This window comes from Montipora foliosa, chromosome 14 (assembly GCF_036669935.1).
Source record: "Montipora foliosa isolate CH-2021 chromosome 14, ASM3666993v2, whole genome shotgun sequence".
Lineage (NCBI taxonomy): Eukaryota > Metazoa > Cnidaria > Anthozoa > Scleractinia > Acroporidae > Montipora > Montipora foliosa.
The window spans coordinates 20,748,998-20,763,997 of NC_090882.1; the positions used below are offsets into that span (position 1 = coordinate 20,748,998).

Below are 15,000 nucleotides of genomic sequence, written 5' to 3' on the forward strand. Positions count from 1 at the left end.
AAATATGAAAGAAATGAGGTAACTACACAGATCGTTTTTAAAATATATAAGAAATACTTTAAAAGGTACAGCTACAAAAAGATTGGTATTTTATCTAGTTTCGTTTTTTATTTAATTTTTTTTTGAGCAGGTGTTTTTCACTTGCATTCTTTCAGCCCCCTCTGCTAAAAAAATTGAATTATGCAAGAATTGGCAATTATGTTTATAGAGACTTTGACCATATCTTTTTTCACGATTTACTTAACCTAGAATTGATTTCCGAGTGTTTTTCCTTACAATACCACTCGCGAAAAACGTCTGGTGTTATCTAAGCTTTTCCACAATTTTTAAGCGATAGAAAACTAGAAATATGTCATTACAAAGTGGAAAATTCATAACTATAAAGCTCACAAATTTTACGAAGGATTTTTCTCTCCACAGAGAAGCGCTTTTTTTTGCATTTAACACAACCTGGGGTAATTTCTGTGAAGTGTTGTAGGTTGATTCAAACATATTGCATCGCAGAAGCTTCCATTCTGTTGTTCCTTCATGCAATTTGAATATTTTGAGCATATCTTTAAATTAAATGTAGAAATTGGAATGCCTCAAAATTAAAATATATTAATGACAGTCATGGAAGCGCTAGTTTTGGCAGCTAAAAGCAGACAAAAGTATCCTATGTAAGTCGTCATATTTGTAAATTTTACATATCGTAAAAACCAGCATGTCCGTTTTTTTCTTTTGCGACAAATTAAATAATGCCTGCATACTTAATCACTTACACTACTTCAGGGATTGGATCTTTGTTATCGGTTCTCGTAAAATCATTTCGTGGTTTTCATATTGTATACCTTATGAATCGTGTTTTTGAAATGTAAACAGAACTTTGTGAACTATTACTTCGGTGGAGTATTTCAGTGTTTTGTCTTGTATCATGAATAAAAGAATAAAAATATGGCGGAGTTGATTGGACGTTGAATTTATTTATGCAACTTATCAAGCGCTGTGGGGTCTATCTTGTGTAGATTGTGTTTTTTAAAACGGACTTCCAGGCTAGAAACGACAGAAAATAACTCAGATACACGTAACCTGGACAATTAGCTGTTTGAAGTGTGCTTGGCGGCAAATTGTTCGCGGCTACCAGCGAACCAATCACTGAGCGAATTTGGGTTCCCAATGAATGCTGCGAGAATTCTCTGAACTGTTTTGAATCCAACTTGAAAATATGGCGAGCGGGGAAGCGGTCCTTGAAAGACTGGCGCATCCCGAAGTCGCTGACTTTTTAATTCGAGGAGCAAGGTTTTTAAAGTGGGACGAGGCAAGTGAATTTTTTCCAACCTCTCGGTCTGGCCTTTCGTCTTAGTCACGCTATTTTATAAAGCTCGACCATCGCTTCGCTTCGATCTCCTCCATTTTTCATGACTAAACCCTAGGGATCTTTAACTTAGTAATCTAAATCAATCAAGCTACCCTACAGATGCAAAGAGGAGGCTTTTATACATTTCGTGTTTTGCTTTTGTAGTATTCGTACACTAGTATACAGGAAGTGTTTTGTTGTTTTAGTGAAACCGGTCGTGAGCAATCCAGTGTTTATCCCGTATCTTTATTTTCCACATCACGGATATTTTTTTAAATTTCTGCTTTTCACTCTCAGCTTTCGACTATTGGCCAACCGTGTACTGTCAAAGTAGATTCTGCTGGCCACTTAATTTACTGGCGAGCCGAAGAGAAGGTAGGCATATAAAATAAAGATGGATATATTATGGCACACTTTTGTATAAATGAAGCTTAAGTTTGGGATATTTTTAGTGAGTCGTATATTTTCCCATCTTCGCTTTTTGCAGTTTTACAGATTTTACTCCACAGTTGCGAATTCTGCAGCGGTGATTGCTAAAATCGGTTTCCTCTTGTGCTCATATTTTCTTGATATTTTCCTGACAAGTGGAATATTTATTACAGCGATGGTATCTCTTATTGATCGGTTTAGACATAGAGAAAGCTTTTTTGGTGTACATAAGGGATCTGAGACCTGTCACCTTTGTGTACTTTAACAGGAAACTGACTTGCTGGAGCTCTGCTTTGTGCGCGATGTCAGGACAGGAAAGTCAGCAAGAATTCCGAGGGTTTGTGAAGCTCGTTAAAGCACGTTAATCCAGTTCTCACATTTCTCTCTTTGCGGATAAATAATTGTATAGACACTGTTTGGCTTGCAACAGTTATCTATGAACATATCTACGGGGTATAATATTTGCAGCGTATCTTATATTTCGCAGTTGCATCGGGTTTGGTAAATAAACAATCTTATGTCTGCCCCTTGTTTACGAGAATAAGGGCCACTCGAAAATATTTCTATGTGAATGCAAATATTTCTGAATAGAAGTATTAGAATTTCAAATTTGGTCGTTGCATTTATTGCACATAAATTTGCTCTCCGCCAGAAGGGGTTTTGTGGATTGAATAACATTGGTCGAGCTTACAAACCTCGTGTTAGCCATGTGAAGTTGGGGTTTATTAAGGCTATAACTTGGACACTTAATTAGAATCTCCGTTTTTATGTTTTGAATTGCGACATACCACCATTTGGCAGAACTTTTATTCCGAGTTAAACAAAATGCTGGCAGGCCTTTCTTTAAATAATTTATAGTTTCTTTTAAGACTTTTGCAGACAATCATATTTTGTGGACAGGAAGAGGATTGTGATAATAATATTTAAATAGTGATCTTTATAATAAATTATTATGTACATGCATAACTCAAACCTACTAATATTGGCCAATTTAAGATATTTCTGATACATAAATAGTCTTTGCCTTATTTTGTTGTATTTTTATCTGATGGTGAAATAGTGGAGTGTTTCCTTGAGCTTACTATATTTACCAGCCATGAAATAAATCCAATCTTGTTATTGTTCTTTATTATTAGGTATAATGAATATGCCATTTGATGGCTACCAAGTTAAAAAGTATACTGGTGTCATACCTATTGTGCTTTCTGAAGTGTGACATGCTGTATTCTGTTGAATAGTTAGTGATAGAACTTTTGGGAATAGTCTAAACAAAAGTACACGATAATTCACTGTTTGATTTTAAATTATTATTCAAGTGAATTGTCTAACTACACAGCATAATTTCTTTATTGGAAATGGGATAATCTTTGCATGAAATTGTGTAAATATTGTTCATTATGCAATAACATTGTACTTTAGCTTGGTTCCTCTCTTGATTAATAATTAATCATTTATTGATTTTCATGCTTTAAATCCTGTGTGAAAACATCATACCAAAAGGACAAGAACACCATCCTTGTCAAACTGCCATAAAAACTTGTTTATAAGCTATTCAGAGATAAGCCACACCCCCCAAATTTCAAGCATGATTTTGAGAAAAAAATCTTTAAAAAAGCACTCTGGCCAAAAGCTGTTTGTTTGTTTGTCGAAATCTTATGCTGTGTATTTGCAGGACGTTAATAAACTCTTAAAATACCCTTTAGAAGCTTATCTTCAATTGATTTCCTTAATTGGTTGGACTGACAACACCTGTCTTCATTGTTAAAGCCCAAAGTTGAAATTTCAGGGGAAATAAATATAAAGCACAGGGAACGATTCAAAATTTTTTTGTTTAGTAACCATGCAGTCATTTACGCAAGGAAGTCTGGACCAAGTCATATTGTTCACCGCGATCAGAAAACAACATGGCCATCAGCTGTGCATACATGGCATGTTTATAAAGACATATGGAAGCCATCGATCGGAGAAAAACGTGTTGCTAAACAAGGGTTTAACAACCCAATGGACAAACACGCCATGCAAGTAATGAAGGGCAACAAAACAGTTGGCCACTTGTCTCATGAGTTCTCCCAAATAGCGTGGTATTTTCTCGCAAGTGGTGGAAATCGGCGTTGAAGTGATCTGTCAAAGAATAGGTTTAATCTTTATTTACTGAAGGTTTTTATTGTTATTTGTGACCCCATACCAGCCAGTTTATTCCCTCTGAAAGCAATCGTCTTGTATATACGCCGCACACACGATTTTCAGTCCAATATATTGGCAAAAAGATGTGGCTTATACACAAGTTTTTACGGTATGTGTACGTGAAATTACACTAGAATAATAATTGTGACTCCACCAGTTCATAAATATTAATTTTGTTCCAAGCGTTCTTTATAAAATCATATACCTTTTGCTTAATCAGAAAAGAAACATGCAAGGCAGCTCAAACGATTTTTGACAATTTGGAGGGAAAGTTCTATTCAAAGGATTAACTCTACAACACTGTTTCCTGTAATGGCAACGGTACTAAATGAAGCAACAACAGTAGTTATTATAGCTAAGCAAAGTGCATTCATTAATGTGACGTACTATGTTACCATGGCAACAAAGGAGCCATCTAAAAACACCCTATATTTTGTGTTTAAAAGCTTAAATGTCAAAAACAAACTCGGTGAACACTAATTTTTATTGCTGGAAAGTGGTAAGAAGACTATGATGAAACTCTCTGCAAAGTTGCAAAATTCTCTGGAGTGGATTCAGAGCCACATTAAAATTTTGTAGCTGTGACAGTGGCTATGAGAATGAAGAGAATACTTTTTAACTTTGCAAAGAGTTTTATCTTAGCCTGCTTATCACTTTCTAACAAAAAATTGGGGGTGACCAAGTTGGTTTTTGAGATGTAAGCTTTTAAACACAAAATATAGGTTGTTTTTACATGACTCAACAATGGAATGATATATGAAATGAATCATATATTAAACTGCAGATATGAAATCAAGTAAAGCTATGCTCCTCGCAGTTACATGTATGAACGCAATTTTGGCAATTGCGTAGAGAAGCCGAAAAATTCAGGACTTCAATGAGGTTTGAACCTGTGACCTCAGGATCTACCTGTGTAACGCTCTAACTGAGCTAAGAAGTTCAATAAAATTTATGATTCATTCCATACATCATTTCATTCATGATTCATTCATCACGGGAACATTAGAAACCAAAAAATGACCAGCTCCCAATATCAGTGGCTTTATAGCTCAGTTTGTTTGAGTGTCGCACTGGTGTCGCGAGGTCACAGGTTCAAACCCTGTGGAAGTCCTGAATTTTTCAGGCTTCTCTACACAATTGGAAAAATTGCGTTCATAACTGCGAGGATTATAGCTTTACTTGATTTTACATGACTTGTGAATAACAGAATACTATAAATCTGACACAATGTTCCCACAGAATCACAAATGAATATTAAATTGGTGTTAGGTCACTTGGATTATTCTTCTTGCTAGACTGGCATCTTTCATGTTTTCAATTTGAAACGTAATTATACTTCTTGTAAATCTTCGCAGGAGCAACGGTTAAAGGATTCCCTAAGATTTGGCGGACCAGAAGATGATTTGCTTCAGGGAAGAACGATAACTGTTGTGCATGGAGCCAACATGGTGGATGTTGTTTTTGTGAACTTTGTGTCCTCTTCAGTGGGCATTGCAAGTGAGTGGACAAATGCACTGATGCGTTTGACACACAATCCTTTAGCTGTGAATGCCTCGCCCATGACGTTTCTGGAGAAACAGTAAGTTTGTTATCAAGTTTATGTAAAGAGCTGTATCAGTCATTTGGAGGTTGAACTGTTAGTAAATGATGAGTAAAAGCTTTAATACCACTTCCACCACTTCTCCCTACAATTAACCTCCGTGGCATTTAAATTCTGTGTCTTAAGCTAAACATCCATCAAAATGTCTCAACCCCGTAGGTGTTTATTAAGAGATCCAAAAGCATTACTCCCAAATTGCAGTGTAGCTATTGTGCAGGTGTATGTGTTTCTTCTAAGTGCTCTGAAATCCAAGCCAGCATCCATATTAAATTTTAAGTGTTTCACGCTTCTTTTTTTCCTTCAAGTCAGCCAAGTAAGCAGAATATTTATTTCTAAAAGAGTTTGACTCATAATCATGAAAAAACGTTTTGGGAATAACTGAGCTTTTTCAAATGGGTACGATCTATGTTGTTTCTCACTTTTTAAAATTTTACTTAACTATTTCCTAGGTACATGAAAATTTGTGTCCAGACAAGTGGAGAAGGAAAGATCCCTGTCAGAAAGTAAGTGAGCCTTTGTTTATACCAAAATTTGCAAAGAAAATGTTTATGGTGGCATGGCTCAGCTCCTGATTATGGATAATTGGTTTTTTTTTGTTAGACCTCTTTTGGCTTTATCAACACTTTACACAAAAGTCACTCCATTCACTGTCAACTTGTTCATGAATTTTTAAAAACTCTGGACTTGTTGACATTATGTTGAAAATTTGCCCCAATAGATTGGAGGATCTTCTCAAAACCCAGTTAAACCACAACAAGGCATAAAGCAACATTTTAATGAAAAGACAAAAGCATCAAAACTGAAAACTATTTGGTGCAATGACCCTATGGATGACATTACACCAGCAAGCAAACTGGTTTCTCAAAGCTTGCAGAATTTGAAAATTTTGAGAGGATGTTCCAACAGAAAACAGTTCTGCCAAAGTTAACTGGCAAGTATTCAATCGTACACATCAGCATTTTGTTTGCTTTGCCTCAATTCCAATACATTGGAGACTTTAATGTTATGTCTGGGTGGGTAACATTAATCTAAATTTTGTAGTCCACTATTAAATTAATAATATAAAAAGTCATTTTTCGTTTTCATATAATAGGTATAGAGTCTGACTAACAAACAATAAAAGTTCCAGGTTATCACACATGTACATTATACATGCAGTTGCAATTTAACAAATTATTATTAACATCAGTTTTTTTAAGTCTGTCCTCTTATTGGTGATAATAATTAAATTGCGTCATAAAATTGTCAAAGGGGCTGTGGAAATCACAGGCCACAGGTGAACATTGTGAGTAACTTTTCCTGCTTTCTGATTGGCTACTTTCAACAGTCAATAAGACTTCATTGGCTAAAAAGTTGACAGTTGTGCAAATTTTTGCATATTAACTGAAGTAACTGAAGAGAGAAGCACACACAGTGCATTTTACACTTATTGAAAAATTGGTTTCTGCCTTGAGGGACCAATTTTTGAGTGTGTTGAAAGGTACAGTACCGCTCAGAATTAACCTAACAGGGAACGGTGAACGGAACGCGTTACATATTCGTTCAATTTCCGTTCTCTTATCCGTTCTATATGCGTTCTATACCCGTTCCGAATCCGTTCCAGCTCTGTTCTCTTGTGGTTCCATTGGATGCGTTCCATGTAACGCATTTACAAGAAAAAGAATGCGTTCCTTTGAATGCGTTCACAAAAACCGGGAACATTCACTGCGAGATGAAGATGGGATTGTAACTTCGAGTCAAGCAGTTAGTCTTTTCCTAAAATGAGGTTTTTGCGCTAGAGATATTTAAAAAAACAGTTAAATTATTGCAGTGATCAATAAGATTTCTTTTTCAATTGTGCAAAAATATAATATTTGATTGTATACAAAAAGTGAGCAAAACAAGGACAAAAGATGACTTACGTATAAATTTGGCCTTGCGCACGGTATTGCTTGTCAAACGCTTACCGACAATACCCGAAGTTTATCTGTTATTTCTTTGTTACAAAGTATTTATTTGGAATAATACCAAAAACAAAAGCTTGTCTATTATGTCTGCTGTTTATTTTGATACTTTCCTTGTGTTGATTTTGCTTTGTTAGCGCACAGCACAAAGACAAAGTTGGTGGAATCCGAAAATTTTTCGTTGGACGTTACATTTTGATCCGAAACATCGCACTTTTAATTTCGTTTCTATCGTTTGTATCGCTTTAACCTTTCTATCGTTCGTTTGGTGCGCAGCAGCTATTGTTTGAAAGAATGGAAAAAAAGAAAGGTTTAAAGCGTTTTAAAGGTTTCGAGGGTTTAAAGTTTGTACTTTGCGTGAGAGAATTAGTCACGTATTGAGTGAAAATTGTCACGTGCTAGGCAACCAAACTTGTTTAGTGAAGCAGAACGAGCCAGTTGTTTTGTTTGCGCGCATTTCACGGCTAGTGGAATTTTAACGTGTATTTTCGGTTATGTACAAAAGAAATATCTTAAAGGAACGATTAAAGTGAAGGAAACCATTCAAACCGAACGAACCAAACCACAGATCAAACGATAAATTTATTTTTGGCGTGATGGTTAAAAATTTAGTGCAAAAACTAGTCGCGTAACGCTAGTTCTGGTTCTACAACTCTAAAAGTACTCGTTGTCTGTGGATGAACAGTATTATCCAACTAATGCGTACGTAAATTTTCAAGCCACTTTGGCCATATTGAGAAAAAGAAAATATTTACACTAACATCTCAATCCCGTTCACTGCAGCTGTTTTTCTCGCTGATTTGAAGTGCGGGTTTTTTTTGTTTTGTTCTTAATTGAAAACAGAAAGATATTTTGAAGCTTTCTCTTTACCAGCTAAATGCACATGAAATGTACTTTCCATCTCCGTTTTCTGATTATTACAGTTTCCCAATAGTAGTCTTAAATTCAAGCGCTTAATTTAGCGGCCTTGAACACCAATCCCTTTTTTAACCGGGCCGGGTGTCAAGCAAGTTCACGCGCCTAATGCTAACAAATGTGGACTTCAGAAAGTACAATGAACACATAAATCTTGCTAAGCGGGGACGTTCTCTAGAACGCGTTCCTGCAGATGAGAACGTGTTCTAGAGAACAGGTTAAAGAGAACTTGTTTGTTCCATATACGTTCTGCCCCCGTTCCAAATCCGTTCTGTTGCTGCTTCATTTCTCGTTCAAGTTTCGTTCTGATCACGTTCGCGAACGCGTTCCATGTTAGGTTAATTCTGAGCGGTACTGTAAAATGAACTGTGTGTGCCTCTCTCTTCAGTTACTTGTAAGTATAAGCCTTTCATTGCCGCGAAATCTCTGACTTTCTTTATTGATGACAAAAAATTAGCCAAAGAGCATGCAAGAATTTAGACAGTTATTGTAAAAAAATACTTATTTTTGTGCCTTTTTATTCAAATTACAAGTAGGTCAGTTCTCTGCCTTCAGCAAGTTTAACTAAAGAATGTCTTTTATTTTAAATACCAGCATTCTAAAGTACCTGTCAATAAATAGTAAAGAAGACAAGAAGAGAGTGCTTGATGCTCTTCAGTCTGTTGGCCTCCCACATGAAAAAGTAAGGCCTAGAACAAACTATATACATTTTGTCAGTGTGTACTTGATTGACCACTTCTGATGGATTTATCAGGGTCATTGAAACAAATAACACAAATCTTTAAGACTTCACTTGGAAAAAGAAGACCAGTGAACTACAGTGTAAGTGAATGTGGGAAGTCAAGTCAGGATTGCAAGTGCGGGACGACCCAGCCATCACTACATGTACCTCCTCAGTCACTCAGAACCGGTCAAAAACCTGTTTTTGACTTGACTAACATGTTATTTGTGATTATTAAATTAATAATGGTATAGGAGGGATTGTATTGTTATACTTACATACATTACACCGGCAAGCATATATCTTTTAATTAATGGTGTGTAGCACAATCACCATACCCAATTGGGGGTGACTCAGAAACATTTCCTGATTCATTCAGTTTAACGTCTTCAATAAAGCTATATTTTTGCTGAATGCTAAGGTTACCTTGTTGATTAGCATACAGGGTGTAAGAAGGGTAAACGACTTTCTTTTCTTGAGAAAACAAAGGAAAAGGATGCAAAAATAGGAAAATTTTGAGTGTAACGCGTAACACAATTTTCAAATTGAAAGTCTTCAAAACCATTTTTCATAAGAGAGAACACTTATGAGCCAAATTTCAACAGTTCAAGTTTATTAATTAAAACACATTTAAAAGATTCAAAATTCCGTAGTTTCCTTACTGTAACGCTGTGTTTTGGAATTCTGGCGCTCACTAGGTTATTGTTTGAAACAAGTCTTCAATTGATATCTGTGGGTTCATCTGAACTAAATGCTCATACCTTGTGCTTTAACATAACATACAGAAAAATTAGTTTGAGGGATCCACTACAAATGGAGAATCACTCCTCAAAACAGTCGCTATGCTTTTTCTGTTCCGCAATTACACCATAATATTTTTTGAGACCACTTCTTTGGATGTTGCTTCTGATCCAACCAAGCATTTTTTGAATCCTGAAGTTCCCCTAGCTATTTCCACAGTTTCGTCATTGTAGCTTTCAGGGTCGCGAAAATATTTGCCTTTGACTGAGTGACTACGTTTTTTTGACATGCTGGGCCATATTGAACCAAGTCTTGAGTGCCAGTAAACATCACAATCTACTTTGCAAAGAATTAAGCCATGATTTCCATAAGCTTCACAAGGCAATTTTCAGGAAATTGACAGACACATCTACTGTGACCTCAAATTGTAAAGTGGAGCAGAAAGCCGGTGTTTAGGGTGTCAGTAGAACTAAATGAGGGGATGCTAGTCTCCATGTAGTGAAAGCTTTCTGTTTTTACTTTTTATTTACCTCAAAATTAACTATCTGTAGGAAAGACCATACCTGCAAGGGATCATGGGTAAATCAAAACAACCCAAACTTTAATATTTTGCGAACAATTAGAAAGATATAAAAGTCTGGGTGTGAAAATTTAAGCCAAAATAAGTGATTTTCACCCCAATAAACAATCTCACAATTTTCAGGTATGTTACAGGAATGGGTATGGTGATCATGCTACTTATCAATATGCTTGAAATTTTTCCTGATAATAATATTATTGGCCTGCAAGTCAACTGGGTAATATTTAAATAGTTATGCTTGACCTCATACTGAAAGTAACACTATACTGCAATTTAAAGTAAAACATAGCAAGGGAAAAAACTGTGATATGACTCAGAAAACCTTGATGATAATTTGCAGTATTACCTACCGTATTATGGTGTTTTGAATGACACAAAAACTTCAAACTTGTTCTTTTTCCTAGAATGACAGTATTAGTCCTGACAAATTTAGTTTTGAAGAATTTTGGGCATTTTACAACAGACTATGTGACAGGCAAGACATAGACAAAATATTTGCTGAAATGTAAGTAGCACTCTTATATTTTTTGTCATATTTAACATGACTAAATAACTCTCTTTGTCTCTCTTGTGATATTGTGACGGTTTCCAATGAATGATTTAATATCATTGTATTGACGTTTTATCAGTGTGCAGGGGATTCTATAAAATTAGGTTTAAGAATCTGTCTTTAATTACCTTAGTTTAGGGAAAAAACTATCTGACTTCTGTGACTGAAATATTTGATGCTTTTCGTTCATTATGCATATGTAAACCACTGAGTGTGTTTCTTCTGTTCCCCATAGTGGTGCGAAGAAAAAGCCCTACCTGACTGTGGAGCAACTTGTGGGCTTTCTTAATGATAAACAAAGAGATCCTCGTCTCAATGAAATCCTCTTCCCATACTGCACCAGTGAAAAGGCCCAAGCCATCATTGATAAGCATGAACCAAATAAAGACTTTGCTAAGAAAGGTATGATCCTATTGCATTACCCATTCATCCCTGAAGTAAACCCATTGGTGAGTAATGTAAAATTGTCTGGCATTAGACAAAGTAAAATCTACAAGTCTCTTACTCAGAACTGAAAGGGATACCTAGAGTGTTTGTGTGTGATGTACCATAAAAGAGTACCTAAGGTTGTTAAAAGAAACAAATAGAGTGGAACCTCGTTAATACAGTCATCAACGTGGCAGCCTAAAAAATTTGGCCATATTACAGGGGTAGGAACGTTTTTTCTTTAATAAACAACAGGAATGTGCGTACAGTAAGAATTGTATAAAATACTCGAAACTTCGCTCAGTAGGTAAAACGCTTAAAATTGTTAAGTGTACCATACATGTACGTCGTGAGCCTAAAGTCAAAACAAGAACAGGCCCAGCTTACTATTCTAAAAAACAGAAGCTGCCGTAATTACCTAACTGATAGACTTGAGTATCAATGGAATTTTTTAATGAAAGCACAATGACTTAATTCCTTTGTGATTTGCCTTACTGGATGTTACAGTAGTGTCAAGATCATGTTTGTAATGAAAACAGGGAGGAGTGTCGCTGACAGTATACTTTGTAGAGTAAATCGGCTGTTTGATTACCGTGTCACAGGCGTTTTGGATTTTCTTAATTTAGTGAGAGTGGCCGTATTAACAGGGTGAAATTATAGAGGATTCCACTGTTTGGGATTTAAAATTGTGGCCATTGGTTGTATTAACGGGTGACTGCATTAACGAGGGTTTCCAATAGGAGAAGGGCTGCAATAACGAGGTGACCATATTACCAAGGTGGCTGTAAGGCGGTGTTTCACTGTAGATTTGATTTGCTTTTCAAACCCCTGTATTACGAACCAACCTACAGTAGATTGACAGCATCTCCTATTAACCCATTCATTGACGAGTAAAATAATCTGGTGTTAAAAAGAGTAAAATCTCGCTATTGGGACTGAAAGGAAGTTAAGTTAATTGGGTTATCTCTGTTTGAGGGACCAAAAGTGTACTTTTGATTGTTTTCAATATTTTTGAGATTTGCCATCCATGGAGTGTGACGCATGGATTAGTTGGTTAAAGATTAATGCAGTACTTGGGTTCTAGGGTATCTGGAAATTTTTAATTTTTATTACAAATGCATTTCACTTTCAGGTCACTTTTCTGTGCAAGGGCTGACCAGATATCTTATGAGTGATGATAATTTTGTTATCAATCCGGATCGTTTGCCTCTTAATCAAGACATGACACATCCCATATCACATTATTTTATCAGTTCATCACACAACACATATCTAACAGGTAAATTTAATGCCAGTTGATATCTGTTATGTGTTTTTATCCGTAGTGTGCTTTTTGCGGTGATTTAAAGCAGTTCCTATATATTAATTATACATATCTTTTGAAAATAAAAACACTTAAATTAGTTTCCTCTTTTTGTTTTTTGGTGCTTGGGTGATTGATGCATCTGATATTGGATGAATTTTACATGTACAAACCATTTATATGGGAAATAACATAAACTTTGTGGTGTGTTATGTAGTTTGCTAAAAAATCAGGGAAAGAATCAAAAGCATCTATTGCTGCAATTTCTGGAAATGTCCCAGTTCTTGGAAAAAAAGTAGAGTATTAAACTAGATATGCTTAGCTTCAATGTTATTTCTTTGTCATTAGGACATCAGTTAACAGGGAAATCATCAGTGGAAATGTATAGACAAGCCCTGTTGGCAGGCTGCCGATGCATAGAACTTGATTGCTGGGATGGAAGAACAGAAGAGCAAGAACCTGTTATCACACATGGAATGACACTCTGCACTGAAATTTTGTTCAAGGTTTGGACATTAAATGGTTATGGGGTAGTTACTCCATGGGAGAATAGATGCACCACAGTACCAATATAAGTACTCTGTGTAATCATCAGTTACGAGTCTCCATGTTCTTTGGCCTACTTCAGGTTCTTGGCCTAGTTGCTAGAGATTTTTGTCCTTCTTGTTCTACTTGAGGTTCTTTTGCTTGTTGAGGTTATATCTTATGGCTGCACTTGTTTAATTAAGAAGTATTGTTCCAATCTTTGTTGTGCAGTGTTTGTAGTGTGGGTATATCAGTGTCAAATTTTGAGGGCCGATTTTTCATTTAAAGCCTAGTTTTACATGTATGTATTGCAAAAAAAAAAAACTTCAAAAAATTTCGGTTTTAAGCTTAGATAAATTCTGTTCTTGCTATTAAAAGGATATTTGTCAATTATTAATTAGCAAGCTTCAGATATATATTAGATATACCGGTAGTTATATTCGACCAACCCATAACCTGAATACGGAGCTGAACAAGCAGCAAGAAGTAGAAATGGATTGAAGTGAAGATTTGAAGATTTACTTCTTAGTACTAAGAACAAGTCTAATGAATGGCTGAATGACATTCATATTTGTTATAAAAAGTTTCCTATCATGTCCTATAATTATTATAAGATTGTGTCTCTTATATATACCAGGATGTTATAGAAGCTATTGCTGATTGTGCATTTAAGACATCAGAGTACCCAGTTATTCTATCTTTTGAAAATCACTGCAGGTAATGCCCTTGTTTTTTGTCATCTTCATTTCCTTCTAGTTGTTGTCGTGTGTTACTTGTATTTCATTTGAATAATACTAATGGGTTTTTGAATATGCATTATCATGTTCCTCTTTGCCCTTAAGAAGTTTCCCATTAAGGCATCAAATTGTCTGCCTTGTCTGGCATTTGAGTATAATTAATCTATGAGTAGCCATTTTAGGAGGGAAAAGGTTAATGATAACCTTCTCTGAGGGCCCTTAGAGCGATTGCCTTGAGATCCAGAGATCCGGGGTTCAAGACCCGTTCTGACCACTCGTTGAATTTGTTCCTGGTAATCCCTAGTTCAACTTCCTAGCTGCACTTGTAAATAGCCAACTGGTTTGCCTCCGGCCAGTCTGGATTCTTAACAGTTGTTGTTGTTGTTCTGTTCCGTCATTTCGTTGTGTTTCATTGGCCCTGAAAAGCCCCTATAGAGAGCAGTCAATTAAGTATGTATGTATGTATGTAAAATGACATGTTGCAAATACATGCATGATTTCCAACTTTTTATGACAGAGGTGTTCTTTGGTTCATTTACATTCTGTTTGATGTCCCTAGTACAAAAAAAAACCACTATGATAATGTTGTTGTGTTCTTTTGGGATTAGTATGACATTGTAAACATGTGCAGCAGAGGACAAAAAAAAATGCATTCCATTAGTTGCCATTCTGTTTCCCCTTCTGGTTATAATTGCAGATGTACATGTAACTCTATAGTGGGTGATGGAAATGAAGAATCTTGAGATATGGTTTAAGTACACTGTATTTTGACCCACATAATTGTCTAGTGGAGTTATCAGTTTCTCTAAGACGTATTTTATTTTCATATAGTCCCAAGCAGCAAGCCAAGATGGCATGCTACTGTGTTAGTATTTTTGGAGATACGCTTCTTGATAAACCCTTGGATGACTTTCCGGTGAGTCACTTGTTTGACGTTGTTTTATCATGATGCCTAAAGAGCATGGACAATAAATTCAAGGAGGAGGATTTTGTCGTTCCTTGTCTCTTTT

General features: G+C 35.9%; 1 protein-coding gene across 7 annotated transcripts in view; it reads left to right on the forward strand.

Annotated features, from left to right (window-relative positions):
* Positions 1-15,000, forward strand: part of LOC137984945 (1-phosphatidylinositol 4,5-bisphosphate phosphodiesterase beta-1-like) — a 55,872-nt gene that overhangs the window by 1,252 nt on the left and 39,620 nt on the right. For 4 of the 7 annotated variants that reach the window (XM_068832302.1, XM_068832303.1, XM_068832306.1 and 1 more), the window contains exons 1-12: positions 1,029-1,297; positions 1,634-1,711; positions 2,034-2,102; positions 5,305-5,528; positions 5,999-6,052; positions 9,002-9,089; positions 10,854-10,954; positions 11,235-11,401; positions 12,558-12,704; positions 13,077-13,234; positions 13,891-13,970; positions 14,822-14,906. In XM_068832302.1, coding sequence (XP_068688403.1) covers positions 1,205-1,297; positions 1,634-1,711; positions 2,034-2,102; positions 5,305-5,528; positions 5,999-6,052; positions 9,002-9,089; positions 10,854-10,954; positions 11,235-11,401; positions 12,558-12,704; positions 13,077-13,234; positions 13,891-13,970; positions 14,822-14,906 — 1,344 coding nt within the window. In that variant the 5' untranslated portion in view covers positions 1,029-1,204. Of the gene's footprint in view, positions 1-998; positions 1,298-1,633; positions 1,712-2,033; positions 2,103-5,304; positions 5,529-5,998; positions 6,053-9,001; positions 9,090-10,853; positions 10,955-11,234; positions 11,402-12,557; positions 12,705-13,076; positions 13,235-13,890; positions 13,971-14,821; positions 14,907-15,000 lie in introns of those variants that run through there. The other 3 variants (XM_068832304.1, XM_068832307.1, XM_068832309.1) reach the window with 2 other exon arrangements.